The sequence below is a fragment of the Oryctolagus cuniculus genome, chromosome 20 (assembly GCF_051225735.1).
Source record: "Oryctolagus cuniculus isolate XC-2025 breed Fujian yellow rabbit chromosome 20, ASM5122573v1, whole genome shotgun sequence".
Classification (NCBI taxonomy): domain Eukaryota; kingdom Metazoa; phylum Chordata; class Mammalia; order Lagomorpha; family Leporidae; genus Oryctolagus; species Oryctolagus cuniculus.
The window spans coordinates 10,779,668-10,794,322 of NC_142886.1; the positions used below are offsets into that span (position 1 = coordinate 10,779,668).

Consider the following 14,655-nt stretch of genomic DNA (forward strand, 5'->3'; position numbering starts at 1 on the left):
AAAAGAGCAACACTAGCAGCAAAAAACAGCTCCGTATGCAAATGCTGCCTGCTCGCGCAGCCCCCGAGAACCTCGCGTGGACCTCTCACCTGGAGCTGCTGAAGAAGACTTTGGTGTAGACGCTTTATCTCCAGCCAGGGCTCCTCGCTGAAGCTGGGGTTGTTGGTGCACTGCAGCAGGTAGCTTCCCTGAGCTCTCAGCTCCTTCAGCAAGGACGTCAAGTCCTGCGCTTTCTCCAGGAACTTCTTACAGATTTTCAGCTGCGCTTTCTTCTCCTGCAGGCCGTGCTGCAGAGCAAAGCCCGCCTCCTGCTTCTTCCTCAGCTCCGTGAGCATCAGTCTCAGGTCCTCCTTGCTTTGCAGGTACTTCTCTCCCTCGAGCAGAAGCATTTCTTGATGGCTGCATATCACAAAGTAGTTTGTCAGTGAAATTACATTGAGCGCGATGGAGGGACACCGGCTGTGCACAAGGGGACTTCAGACAGTTTGCATCGGAATACACTTGTTTTTGAATTCCATTTCCACAAACGTTCTGAAGTGCTTATCCATGATAATAAACAGCGTTCAGACAGCACTAGTATGACATGCTACATAGCATCAGCCTAGCTCCTAAATCAAAGTAGACATCTTTGGAGTATTACTAAAATCCAATTTGTGTTGTTTTGTAGTTTGACCACAGAATATTCAATAATTTGGGTTTCAAACTAGTCCTCAGCATTGTTATTATACTTAAGTGTATTACCCTACACTTAACTTCTCACAGAAGCAAAATAAACATTCAGTATGTTTACCAACTATTTGGTACATTTAGTATATGCCTTCCATGGCTTACATTTAGTTTTGATCTGATTGTCTCCTTAGAAAAACATAACACACCTTTCCAGAAATTCAATGCGCCCTTTAAGACCTGCAACGAATCAAGCATCTCTCAGAATAAGTATGTGACAGCAGTCAGTCGTCTCCCATTTCTCCCATGATGCCCTGTGGACACTGAGGGAGTCTGGGACAGAAGGGTGGTGTTGAAGGGCGGATAACAGCCGGTGAGAACTGGTCCACGAGAACTCCCCAGGTGGCTACAGCAGCTGCACCGGGTGTGGTCTCACATCTGGCCAGGTGAGCTGGTCCCCTCGCAAGACGCCCCTGACAGTACCAACTTCCTCCCCAGCAGATAGCACGTCCGAGCCCAGGAGGCAGCCGCAGCGGGCCTGGTACAGCGTCAGCGGCCAAAGCGAGATGAGAAGGGCAGGCAGTGCTTACCTCAGGTACGTGCTGGCTAAATGCAGCGTGCTGTCCCACTGGCTCCTGATGTCGCCGAGGGTCTCCTGGACAGACAGGGCCTCGCTGCTCCCAGCCTCTCTCAGGAGGGTCTGTATTTTGGCATCCCCTTCAGGTTTTAGCAAAATGATTTCCTGGATTCAATAAAAATGATCTTATTTCCTTCTCATAATGCAGGGATATTACATACGGTATCTTCTGTCTGTCAGCTTTAGACAAGGATATTAACGGCAGAGTATCTTTCAAAATAATCCTTTCTTTGCTATTGTAACAAGATGAAGAAGCATTGTTTTATTTCCCTGTGATGATCTCAATCTGCGTGTGAGCCCCTTCCCGTGGTGGGAGATCCCTGCATCTAGCTCAGTGCATGGAGAACTAGCAGCTGCTGACCTGGGAGGGTGAAGTACCAGGCGCAGACACTGCGAGGAAACAGGTAGGTGTGAGATTGGGGTCTGACCTACGTAATCCCGACCGCAATATCTTAGGAAGAGTTCAATCCAGTAAAGAAGCATGGGGTGCACATATATACAAGGGGCTTGGGAGAGCTCCTGTAGCTTAGATCATGGTGAATCTCCCTGGGAGATCCTCCTAATCGCCTTTTCATTTTGAAGTCTGCCCCAAAGACGAAGATAGCCCCTTTCATGCCACATAGCAATGGTTCTCAATACGTCAGTATGTTGGTCTGAGCTGATTACTTCCATACTCTCTTCTTGATTTTCAAGTTCCTTCTTTTTATTATCTGGATTTTAAAAAACAACAACAACAACAACATCCCTGGAGGGGCCAGCGCTGTGGAGTAGCAGGTAAAGCCGCCACCTGCAGTGCTGGCATCCCATATGGGCACCGGTTCAAGTCCCGGCTGCTCCACTTCCAATCCAGCTCTCTGCTATGGCCTGGGAAATTAGTGGAGGATGGCCCAAGTTCTTGGGTCCCTGCGCCCACATGGGAGACCTGGAAGAAGCTCCTGGCTCCTGGCTTCGGATCGGTGCAGCTCTGGTGGCTGCGGCCACTTGGAGAGTGAACCAGCAGATGGAAGACCTCTCTATCTCTCTCTGCCTCTCCTCACTCTGCGTAACTCTGACTTTCATATAAATAAATAAATCTTTAAAAAAAAGCCCTGGGAAATCCTCCTTTCTATTATTTCGTTTGATTTTATTTGGAGAGGCAGGGAGACAGCGAGGAAGAGAGCTCCCATTCACTCATTCCCCAGTTGCCCTCAGTGGTCCAGGAGCTCGGAACCAGCACAGGTCTCCCACGTGGGCGCAGGAACCTGATTGCTGGAGCCATCACTGCTGCCTCCCGGCGTCTGCCATAGCAGGAAGCTGGAGTCAGGAGCCAGAGCTGAGCACTGAGCCCACACACTCCAACACGAGAAGCGGGCTAAATACCACCCCTCTACTCAATGATTTACAGATGGAGAGTTAGGCTAACAACCTCAAGACATTTTCATACACCCAACATCAGATCTAGGGCTTCCCGCAAGCAAACACAGGGTCCCTCCTGCTACCTCTCGCCTTTCCACCTGACATAATTAAGTCCTGCTCCCTGTTCTCTTTCTCTCCCTAGCTCTGATAACCACGCCTCTTCCCTGCCTGGAAATGCTACTCAAGTTTCGCCTTCTCTGGGGAAACTTTTGGACATAATCCCCCACAACTCCGCTACCTTACTAAATCTCGCCCACCCTTGGAACTTGCTACTCCTGATCACATAGTTTCTTCTAACAATGTTTCAACTAACGCAACTTCACTTCTCCCAGGACTGAACCACCAGGAGGAGCTCCTTTGTGTGATGTCCGCTGTATTTTTAACCAGCAAAGTTGACTGGATCTCCCCTGAGACAGAAAATGAGCTTGCGGGAGCTTGAGACCCCCTGGTCCTCTAGACACACTCAGCATCCAACCGCCTTTTACAAACCACTCATACGCCCCCCAAATAATTCCTCTCCACCCCTGCCCTGGAAATTACTGAGGCCTCTGCTCTCCCCACATGGATGGGGGAGTCCAAAAAGTTTGTGGAAAACGCGTATTATGAAAACACTATATAGGGATTTCAGCATGTTTTGTACCAGGGATCAGCGCTATGGGAGAGTGGGATAAGCCTCCGCCTCTGATGCCCACATCCCATACTGGAGTGCTGGTTGAGTCCTGGCTGCTCCGCTTCTGAACCCACTGCCTGCTAAATGCACCTGGGAATGCAGTGCAAGATGGCTCAAGTCCATGGGCGTCTGCCACTCACGTGGGAGACCTGAAAGGTGTTCTGGATTCCTGGTTCCAGTCTGGCCCAGCTCTGGCCATTTGCAGCCATTCGGTGAGTGAACCGGTGGATAAAAGATTCTCTCTTTCTGTCTCTTTGTCTTTCTCCCTATTACGCTGCCTTTCAAAAAGTAAAATAAATCTTTTTTATTTATTTATTTTATTTTATTTTTATTTTTTGACAGGCAGAGTGGACAGTGAGAGAGAGAGACAGAGAGAAAGGTCTTCCTTTTGCCGTTGGTTCACCCTCCAGTGGCCGCCGCGGCTGGCTGGTGCACTGCGCTGATCTGATGGCAGGAGCCAGGTGCTTCTCCTGGTCTCCCATGGGATGCAGGGCCCAAGCACTTGGGCCATCCTCCACTGCACTCCTGGGCCATAGCAGAGAGCTGGCCTGGAAGAAGGGCAACCGGGACAGAATCTGGCGCCCTGACTGGGACTAGAACCCGGTGTGCTGGCGCCGCAAGGCAGAGGATTAGCCTATTGAGCCACGGCGCCGGCCGCAAAATAAATCTTTTAAAAAGCTCTCTCTCTTGGCCGGCGCCGTGGCTCAATAGGCTAATCCTCCACCTTGCGGCGCCGGCACACCGGGTTCTAGCCCCGGTCGGGGCGCCGGATTCTGTCCCGGTTGCCCCTCTTCCAGGCCAGCTCTCTGCTATGGCCAGGGAGTGCAGTGGAGGATGGCTCAGGTGCTTGGGCCCTGCACCCCATGGGAGACCAGGAAAAGCACCTGGATCCTGGCTCCTGCCATCGGATCAGCACGGTGCGCCGGCTGCAGCGGCAGCCATTGGAGGGTGAACCAACGGCAAAAGGAAGACCTTTCTCTCTCTGTCTCTCTCTCTCACTGTCCACTCTGCCTGTCAAAAATTAAAAAAAAATAAATAAATAAAAATAAAAAAATAAAAAAAAAAGCTCTCTCTCTCTCTCCTCTCTGTTTGCCCTATATTTCAAATAAGTAAATGTTTAAAAAAATTATTTTGCCCTAGAACAAACTCATCTTTTAACTCCACTGTTAAGTGAACTTTTTGAAGTACCTCTGTGTTCTTTTAATATCCTAAAAACTCGCACTTCCTGCAGCTCTGATTTGCTGCCTTTGCTTCTGTACCCAGTAAAAAATGCAAACACTTAGGCAGGAAGACAGGACTTACGCTTCCTCCTTCGGAAGCACTGAAAACCACGTTAACTCTATCACAGCCCTGTGATCTAAATGGCTTCAGCCAATTCACACCAACCATACTTCCCATTAAGAAACAAATCAGTGTAGTTTTCTTCTAACTGTGTTCCAAATTACAGTTCACTCTGCCCCCTGACATCTCGTTTCCAAGGTTATACCTTTATCTTTCGGATCCTCTCCTCCAGCGGCATTTTGCCTTCCGATGAATTCAAAGCCATAAGCGATTCTTTAATCTCCTTTATCCAGTGAATTACATCGTGTGCAAGATCATTAAAACCCTGGTCCTCAGCAGGTGCTAACTGGGCCTCTTCCTCAATTCCACGTCCTTGTCTCAATAATGCCTGGTATTTGTCAATCAAACGTGCTGATTCCATTATTATGTCTTCTTCCTCGGTCAGCCCCTGTTCCTTCAATGAGTTGTTCAATTGGGCCATAGATTCGAATTGTTCCCTGTGAATTCCAAACGTTGGAAGTTTATAGGAGACACTATACCACGGGAGAAATCGTATTCCTGGGGGTGTATTTCACGCAAGATCAGCCATACCTCTTTCTAGCCAAAGCTTGGCAAAACAGCTCAGCTTTCTCTCCCGATTCTTGCATTTCTTTCCACTTATCTTCTTGATTAGTCAACCATTTACTAAGATTTCTGTGGTCATCTTGGAGTCTACAAGAACGTTCCACAAATAAGAATACAAAATAAGAAGAGTGCGCTTATTTATATCAAAGACAGAGATGGCAAAAACTTTGTGAGTGAGCCAGGTTTTTTCTGTACTGCTCTTTTTCAGAGAAATTTTAACTTGTAATGTATCGAAATCTGAATAATAATTGAATTTTTTTAGAGAGGAATTCTATTAAAGCAATGAGCCATATGAATGTATCATAAGGAACAGCAAAAAAATAGAAAACATGTTTGGATGCTGCCCCAACCCTTTGCCATATTAGATAATTTGAAAGATTCTCCCATCTTTTATAATCCTAGGCCTAAAACCAGATTTAAAAATATGGGACCAGCGCTGTGGCACAGTGGGGTAAAGCTGCCACCCGCAGTGATGGCATCCCATATGGACACCGGTTCAAGTCCCAGCTGCTCCACTTCTGATCCAGCTCTCTGATATGGCCTGGGAAAGCACTACAAGAGGGCCCAAGTCCATGGGCCCCTGCACCCACGTGAGAGACCCGGAAGAAGCTCCTGGCTCCTGGCTTCGGATCGGCTCAGCTCTGGCTGCTGCAGTCATTTCAGGAGTGAACCAGCAGATGGAAAACCTCTCTCTCTCTCTCTCTCTCTCTCTCTGCCTCTCCTTCTCTCTCTGTGTAACTCTGACTTTCAATAAATAAATCTTTAAAACTAAATAAATAAATAAATAAAAATATGTAGGCCCTCCATAGCTATAGGCTCTGAATCTGTGCATTCAACTAATCAGGGACTAGAAATATTCTAGGGGAAAAACTGCACCTGTATGGAACATGTAGAGACCTTTCCTCCTTGTCACTGTCCCCCAACAATACAGGCTGACCCACATTTACAATGCATTTCTATTGCATCAGGTGCCGAAGTACTTGGGAGCATATGTGTAGGTCGCAGGAGAATACAAAGGCATTTTATATAAGGGACGTCAGTGCCCTTTGCACTCTGGAATAAATAATATGAGCTTTGGGGCTCCCGGAACCTATATCCTGCAGTCACCTAAGGAACACCCGGGCCTATTTTATCTGTGAAACTTGCGGGTATCATCCATCCTAGCCCACGCTGTGCAGAGGCAGAGTATGGCTGAGGGCACTTCGAGAAGTAGATCAGGAAAAACTATGCATGGATTTCAAAAAAAATTTTTTTTGCACAAAACAAACTTAGCATTGCATTCCATGCTCCACACATTTTCTGGAGTCCCTTCGCATGAAGATATCCTGAGAACACGCTACTTAGACAGGACCTCTCCCTCCTACCTCAGGAGCTGCTGCAACAGCTCAGCCAGCTCCTTGGCTCGAGCCCGGCACACAGACTCCATCTGTCCCAGTTCCAGTTCTTGACTCAAAAGCCAACTGTTGAGCTCTGCAACACGCGCGTGGGGCAGATGCTTGGTCACGTGTCTCACGACTGTTTCCACCTGCTGGATTTTGCTGCTTCTTCCTTCCAGGGTCAGGAAATCCTTCAGGAAGACAAAAGCCAATTACAACCTCCTGTCAGCGCTGAAAGGTGGTCTCTGCCACCCCCGTGAGACTGTTCCCAACAGCACACAGACATAGCACCCACCTGGTTCACCACCTAGACAAGAGAGGCTTGGGAGACACGGCTTCTCCAAAGGCGGATGACTTGGGGTAGTTCTAGAAGCTGTGTGCACATTGGCACTCGCAGCTTGTGCAGTGCCGCTAGTGCAAGACCAGGAAAGAGATTTCTCCGCCCTGGCTCTGCTTAGCTTCTCCTAAACAATGGCTCCTTCCTGGCAATCAATATGTAAGACTAAACAGACCTTGCTCCATGAACTTTGGCCCGGATCAGAATTTATTTCATTGTTTGTGTTTCCAGGTTTTGGCATCAATGACTGAGGGTCATTCAGTAGGTGAAATGAATGGCAAAATCAGAGAGGGAAAGAGAGACAGAGACAGAGAGAGATAGAGACAGAGAGAGAGAGGTGATTCTATCAATAAAGAATACTACCAGCAAAGCAAGGAATTACACAGAGAACATTCAGAGCATTGACAAGCTTTGGAGCATGACTTATCGCCAGAACTCTGAAGTAGTAGATAATCCAATCTGCAGTGACCACGACTGGACGATGCCACCGGCATTTTAAATGCCCCGGGCACTATTAGTTCAGGCTCCCCTCCACACACTCCAACCAGCAGAGTATTGAAGTTCAAATGCAAGTTTTAAAATGAGGATGACTGGAAAAACACTCAGAAAAAGTCAAGAGGCCTTTCTCAAGAAAGTAAAGGCTACTTAGGGCCTAAATTAGGTAGAGTCTTTATCAAATATGACTTTAACAGCTAACTTTACAGTGAACACAAAATTGAACAGCATCTTAGAATAATCGTGAGCAAGGAATCTGTTAAACTAGTAATCATAGAATTCCAAGGTATTTAGAAAAAAAAGCCAGGTGATTTGGAAATACTAATTTTTATGGACAGAAATAGTGAGTCAAAGGCTCAGTACCCAATCTACTTAAATATAGTTGCTAAATTTTATTTTCCATCAACTTTAAGATTTACATAAATATCTTACAGAAAGTTTTTGTAGCTTTTGTTCCACATTCTTTTTGGTTTCTGATGACTCGAAACACTCCTTGAGGTTCATTTTAACGTTGCTGAACCAGTCGTTGAAGTTCTTGCATTGATCTGCAGGAGAAGGAGGGAGGAAAAAAAGAGCTTTTTATCCAAGCAGGACTTCATAGACCTGTGTACACTGAGAGATTTGTGGTCCTCTTTGCCTCTCCACATCTTCTGTCATGTCAAGGGACCTCAAAGCCACCGCTGTGCCTTCACCAGGCTGAACCCGACAGGGCCTAGGTCTTGACTCCCAGCCCCTGGGCTGACGCAGCACAAACTCCTTCCCAGGCAGAGAAGTTCTCAGATTTTGAGATATGGTCTTTTCACACCTTTACCATCTCCAGCAGAAGAACAAATGGAAATCAGAACAACTGTTAATAAGCTACGACTCAGCTTTAGAGACAAGGGAGAAAATACTCCCTGTCCAAAGCAGGCTGTTCCCAATGCAAATGCTTATACAGGAGACTTCAAAAGGTTCATGCAAAAGTGGAATGCAAAGATATGTTTAGGGGTGGGCGCTTGGCATAGAGTAAGCCACCACTTGAGATGTCCATGTCCCGCATCACCACGTCTGGATTTGAGTCCTGGGCTCTGAAGCTGATTCTAGCTTCTTGCTAATGTGCACCCCAGGAAGCAGTGGGGATGACTCAAAGACCTGGGTCCCTGCCACCCACGTGGGAGACCTGGATGGAGTGACCAGCTCCAGGCATTGGCCTGGCCCAGTCCTGACCATTGTGGACATTTGAGGAATGAACCAGTAGATAGGAACAGACTAGCACTCCCTCTTTCTCTCCCTCTCAAACAAACAAATAATTTTTAGAGTTTATTTTAGTGTTAAAAACATCAGAAATCGGGGCCGGCGCTGTGGTGCAGCAGGTAAAGCCACCGCCTGCAATGCCGACATCCCATATGGACGCTGGTTCGAGTCCCGGCTGCTCCACTTCTGATCCAGCTCTCTGCTACGGCCTGGGAAAGCAGTAGAGGATGGCCCAAGTCCTTGGGCCCCTGCACCTGTTGGGAAGACCCAGAAGAAGCTCCTGGCTCCTGGCTTCAGATCAGCGCAGCTCCAACTGTGGTGGCCAACTGGAGAATGAACCAGCAGATGGAAGACCTCTCTCTCTCTCTCTGCCACTCCTTCTCTCTCTGTAACTCTGACTTTCAAATGAATAAATAAATCTTTTTTTATTTTTTATTATTATTGTTATTATTATTTTATTTTTAACAGGCAGAGTGCACAGTGAGAGAGAGAGTGAGAGACAGAGAAAGGTCTTCCTTTTGCCGTTGGTTCACTCTCCAATGGCCACCATGGCTGGCGTGCTGCGACCGGCACATCGTGCTGATCCGAAGCCAGGAGCCAGGTCTCGTTCCTGGTCTTCCATGGGGTGCAGGGCCCAAGCACTTGGGCCATCCTCCACTGCACTCCTGGGCCATAGCAGAGAGCTGGCCTGGAAGAGGGGCAACCGGGACAGAATCCAGCGCCCCGACCAGGACTAGAACCGGGTGTGCCGGCGCCGCAGGCAGAGGATTAGCCTATTGAGCCACAGCACCGGCCTATAAATCTTTTTTAAAAAATCAGAAATCCAAGCATGACATAATGTACATTTTCCATGAACTTGTTGAAGATGAAAGACAATGCTGTCATAATAACCCTGAAACAGAAGTTCCAAAATCCATTTACCATGAAATGAAGAAATTATACAATAACTCTACAACTTAACACTACACAACAATAATAAGCAATCTAGCCTAATGATGCATGGAAATACATAGACAGACATCATAAAGATAACGCTAAGCAAAAGAAATAAAGCAGAGCACACGACACAATTCTATCTACCTAGAGTTCAAAAGAATCCAAAACTCATCAGTGACATTCTAGGGGCGGGTGGTGGCTACGCTGGGGGCAGGGGAGTGAGTGGAAGGGGTGAGGCAGGACCCTGTGGATCACTGCTCATGTTCTGCTCCAGTGACACAGGTGCGCCCCCTGGGGAAGCTCACTACACCATCCACCTAGTGCCAGTAAAAGAGAAAGGGCCACTTATACGTATGCTGTGCTGCAATAAAACTTGATGGTAAACATTTAAATTTTCTTTTTTTGGTGCAAGATTTTGTAACGCTTCCCCAGGCCATGGGACTAATGAGATCATTAACTTCAAAACCCAATTTCCAGGGCTAACAAAGCATCGTACCAAATCCTGGTGTGTTTCCTACATCAAACCCCCTTCCTAAGCCCACAGGCCACCCAGAGACGGCTTCAGAGGCAGCCTCCCCGGAGCCAACGACCTCAGCGAGCAGGTGAAATGCAGGAACTCAGAGATTTTCTTCCATGAAATACATATCTATAATGATATGTATTGATCTGTATTGATAGGCTTGTAAGAAGTAACTGTCACTGATGAGGCACAGATCGCAAGTGTTCCCCCTAAAAGATGGACCTCAACATCATATACCGCTGTACAAACGGTGCCTCAGTCGGGCTCAGCTAAGCCTCTGTGTTCACGGGGCCAGATTCCTACTCCGAGATTCCCCAGAGACGGAGTAAGGGAAACACTAACGCAGCACTCACCATTCAGTAACTTGGAAAAGTGATCCTGCAGAACACTCTTCTTGGCAGTGAACAAATCGCTGACGCTCTCGTATTGCTTTTTCAGCTCCGCGAGCTCAGGAGTCATACAGCCGACCTGCGTCTCAAGGACAGTCATACTGTGCTTCTGCTGCAGAATCTGCTGCTGGATCTCCTGAATCCCCAAACAGCAAACAGCCTCCATCAAGTCCTTTCGCTTTTCTAAGATTTTATTTATTTATTTATTAGAGAAGTAGAGTTATAGTCAGAGAGAGGGAGAGAGAGAGAGAGAGGTCTTCCGTCCGCTGGTTCACTCCCCAAATGGTTTGCCAAAGGTCAGAGCTGATCTGATCCGAAGCCAGGAGCCAGGAACAACTTCTGGGTCTCCCAAACGGGTGCCAAGGACTTGGGCCATCCTCCACTGCTGTCCCAGGCCATGGAAGAGAGCTGGATTGGAAGAGGAGCAGCCAGGACACGAACTGGTGTCCCTATGGGATGCCGGAACCACAGGTGGAAGCTGTCACATGCCGGCCCCAACTCTTTTTTTCTTTAACTATTTATTTACTGGGGCTGGTGCCGTGGCATAGTGAGTAAAGCCACAGGTATCTCACATGGGCACTGGTTTGTGTCCCGCCTGCTCCTCTTCGATACAGCTCCCTGCTGGTAGCCTGGGAAAGCAGCAGAGGATGGCCCAAGTCTTTGGGCTCCTGCACCCATGTGGGAGACTAGGAAGAAGCTCCTGGCTTCGGATGGGCCCAGCTCCAGCTGTTGGGGCCACTTGGCGAGTGAACCAGCTGATGGAAGATCTTGTGCTCTCTCTCTCTCACTCTGCCTTTCAAATAAACAAATTAAAAAAAGATTTATTTGTTTATTTGAAAGGCAGAGTTACAGAGAAACAAGGACAGATGGAAAAAGAGATCTTTCATCCACTCATACGGGTGCTGGCATTGCAGGCCGCGGCTTAATCCGCTGCTCCACAACCCTGACCCCTACTGTTAAGTTTTAAAACAGGCTCCAACTATCCAAAACATCGATCACCATGATTTTATAAAAACCTTGAGGACTTTCTATTGAGTGGACTCACTTTGTCTTTGCTAGTAAATACACAGCCAATACAGTGCAATCTAATATGACCTAACTACTGTCTACAAAGAAATCCAAAGGTGAACATGCTAAATATAAACAAACTGTTTTCTTGACTTTCCCCCCCGACTTTCATTAATTTCTTAAAATTTTTGCAAACCTCAAGGGGTGAAACCCTCAAAAGTAAGTGTGGGGGTCAAGATGCAGAGAGGGATGCCCCTGTCTCACACCATATAGCCCGGGCTTGAGTCTTGGCTCAGCTTCTGACCGTGACGACCTGCTAATGCACACCCTGCGAGGTAGCAGGTGGTGGCTCAAGTACTTGGGTCCCTGCCACCCACATGGGAGACCCTGACGAGCTCCAGGCTCCTGGCTGCAGCCTGGCCCAGCCCCGGCCCATGCAGGCACCTGGGAGAGTCAATCAGCAATGAGAGATCTCTTAACTTTTCAACTAAACAAAAGTAAATAACGAAAGAAAAGTTTAAGAAGTCAGCGTGACTGTAAATGGGAACCTCAAGCTTAGTGAAGATTTCCAAGCTGTCAGAAGGGGACAGGGCTTTTAGGAGGGACTCTGTCACCCCAATCTGGGTCTTGGCCTGGTCTAGATCCTCCCGCAGCTCGGCAGCGTTGTCTGCCAGTGCAGAACAGCTCGAAGCTCCAGTTAAACACTGTTTCACTTGTTCCATCTGCTTCAAAATAGAGGACTCCATGACCTGAAATGACAAAGACAGGGAGCACAGGCATGGACTGTATTTCATAATCTTTTTTTTTTAAGATTTATTTTATTTATTTGAAAGAGTTACAGAGAGAGGGAAAGAGAGAGAGGGAGGGAGGGAGAGAGGTCTTCCATCCACTGGTTCACTCCCCAAATGGCCAAAACGGCCGGAGCTGCAACGATCCAAAGCCAGGAGCCAGAAGCTTCTTCCAGGTCTTCCACATGGGTGCAGGGGCCCAAGGACTTGGGCCATCTTCTACTGCTTTCCCAGGCCACAGCAGAGAGCTGGATCAGAAGTGGAGCAGCCGGGACTCGAACCGGCGCCCATATGGGATGCAAGCACTGCAGGCCAGGGCTTTAACCCACTGCACTACAGCGCCGGCCTCTCACAAGCTTTAAGACACCGGCATTGCTACTGATGAGCAGAGCTTGCTTCAGTCCAACCTGATTAAATTCCTCTCGCCATCCTGCACCTGCTTGATGTAACCATTCCAACAGTGCCTCCAGGAGAACAAAGAGGCAGAGGGAAAGACAAAAGTTCTGACTTTGCTTAAGAGATTCGTTTGGGGACGGCGCTGTGGCTCACTTGCTTAATCCTCCGCCTGCGGCACCGGCATCCCATATGGGCGCCAGGTTCTAGTCCCAGTTGCTCCTCTTCCAGTCCAGCTCTCTGCTGTGGCCCGGGAGTGCAGTGGAGGATGGCCCAAGTGCTTGGGCGCCTGCACCTGCATGGGAAACCAGGAGAAGCACCTGGCTCCTGGCTTTGGATCGGCACGGCGCACTGCCCACAGCGCGCCGGCCATAGCAGTCATTTGGGGGGTGAACCAATGGAAGGAAGACCGTTCTCTCTGTCTCTCTCTCACTGTCTAACTCTACCTGCCAAAAAAAAAAAAAAGATACTCCAAATCTTTAAAAAAAAGAGAAAGAGAGAGAGAGATTCATTTGAATTCTTCATCCTAAAATAGCCCAGCAATTGAGGTGCCATCTTGTGGTGCTTATGAGATAAAACGCAAAGGGGAAAATAAAAAACATACAGATGAGATGAAAACAGACAGAAAAAAAGTCAGCATTTGGGACGCAAAATCATGGTAAGCACTCCATGCACATGATAAGACAGGCTTAAGAAAGCTCAATAAATTGCCCAGGTCTCTAAGCTGGTAGGCTGCAGATCTCATATCCAACCACTAAGCCCCTGCGCTGACGAAAACCGAAAGTCCCCTCCTCACACAACAGGAATCACACAGGGACAATCTTCCTGTTGATCCACCTAGCAACGAATATCCCGCGGGTCCCTCAAGCCGTGTTCTCTCTCCCGTATTCAAGACACAGGACACCACTGCTCTTTTATGTGGGCGCCCAGGCAGCATTCCCACCCCACCTCCCCAACACACACAACAGCCCTGTGAAGCCAGCGAAAAGAGAAAATGCAACAGTATGCAGGCTACAGAGAGAACAGGTATAACTAGCATCACCAAACGTTAAAGATTTGGTCGGATTCAACACGGGGACTGAATAAATAATAATCCCAGTTGCATTTTACCTTTACGGATTAAGGTGTGTGGTTTGTGAGCGTTGCTTTAGAGGGCACGTGAGTACAGAGCCGTCATTTGGAATTTTAAATAAAAACCCTCTTACCTGGAGTTCAAGTGGTTTTTCACTGCTTTGCAGCAAAAACTGTATTTCAGCCACCCTCCTGGAAAACTCCGCAACTTTCTGCTCGTGGACTTGTAACTCTTCCTAAAACACATGATTTTAAAAGAAATTATCTTCCTAGTTCATGTTTTATTTTCTGGTGCCCAAGGTTATCACTGCGGATACACAGAAAGAGAGAGCCCTGTAGTTGCCACTAATTACTTGTGTTTTGACAAAGTCCTAGAGGTCCAAGCCCAAGTGCCTTCGGGCTTCCTGCAAATCCCAGGGCCAAGGGCAACTTTCTTTCTTTAAAAAAAAAAAAGCTTTATTTTATTTATTTGAAAGACAGAGTTACGGAGAGAGGTAGAGACAGAGAGAGAGGTCTTCCATCCGCTGGTTCACTCCCCAGATGGCCACAACGGCTGGAGCTGCGCCAGTCTGAAGTCAGGAGCTTCTTCCAGGTCTCCCATGCGGGTGCAGGAGCCCAAAGACTTGGGCCATCTTCCACTGCTTTCCCAGGCCATAGCAGAGAGCTGGATGGGAAGAGGAGCAGCTGAGACTTGAACCGGTGCCCATATGGGATGCCGGCGCTTCAGGCCAGGGCTTTAACCCACTGCACCACAGTGCCGGCCCCAAGTACAACTTTCTAGCTTTGGTTTAAGGCAGTCGAGGATGCACGCCTTGGCCAAAGGTGTTACAATTTCG

At 48.0% G+C, this 14,655-nt stretch overlaps 1 protein-coding gene across 8 annotated transcripts in view; it reads right to left on the reverse strand.

Moving 5' to 3' along the window:
• SYNE2 (spectrin repeat containing nuclear envelope protein 2) overlaps window positions 1–14,655 on the reverse strand; it is a 392,381-nt gene that overhangs the window by 209,225 nt on the left and 168,501 nt on the right. For 7 of the 8 annotated variants that reach the window (XM_051826401.3, XM_051826405.3, XM_051826402.3 and 4 more), the window contains 9 exons: window positions 13,954–14,055; window positions 12,116–12,316; window positions 10,524–10,695; window positions 7,914–8,026; window positions 6,638–6,840; window positions 5,241–5,360; window positions 4,855–5,146; window positions 1,257–1,408; window positions 90–399 (listed from right to left, as the gene is read on the reverse strand). In XM_051826401.3, the coding sequence (XP_051682361.3) occupies window positions 90–399; window positions 1,257–1,408; window positions 4,855–5,146; window positions 5,241–5,360; window positions 6,638–6,840; window positions 7,914–8,026; window positions 10,524–10,695; window positions 12,116–12,316; window positions 13,954–14,055 (1,665 nt within the window). The remainder of the gene's footprint in view (window positions 1–89; window positions 400–1,256; window positions 1,409–4,854; window positions 5,147–5,240; window positions 5,361–6,637; window positions 6,841–7,913; window positions 8,027–10,523; window positions 10,696–12,115; window positions 12,317–13,953; window positions 14,056–14,655) is intronic. The other variant, XM_051826403.3, reaches the window with a different exon arrangement.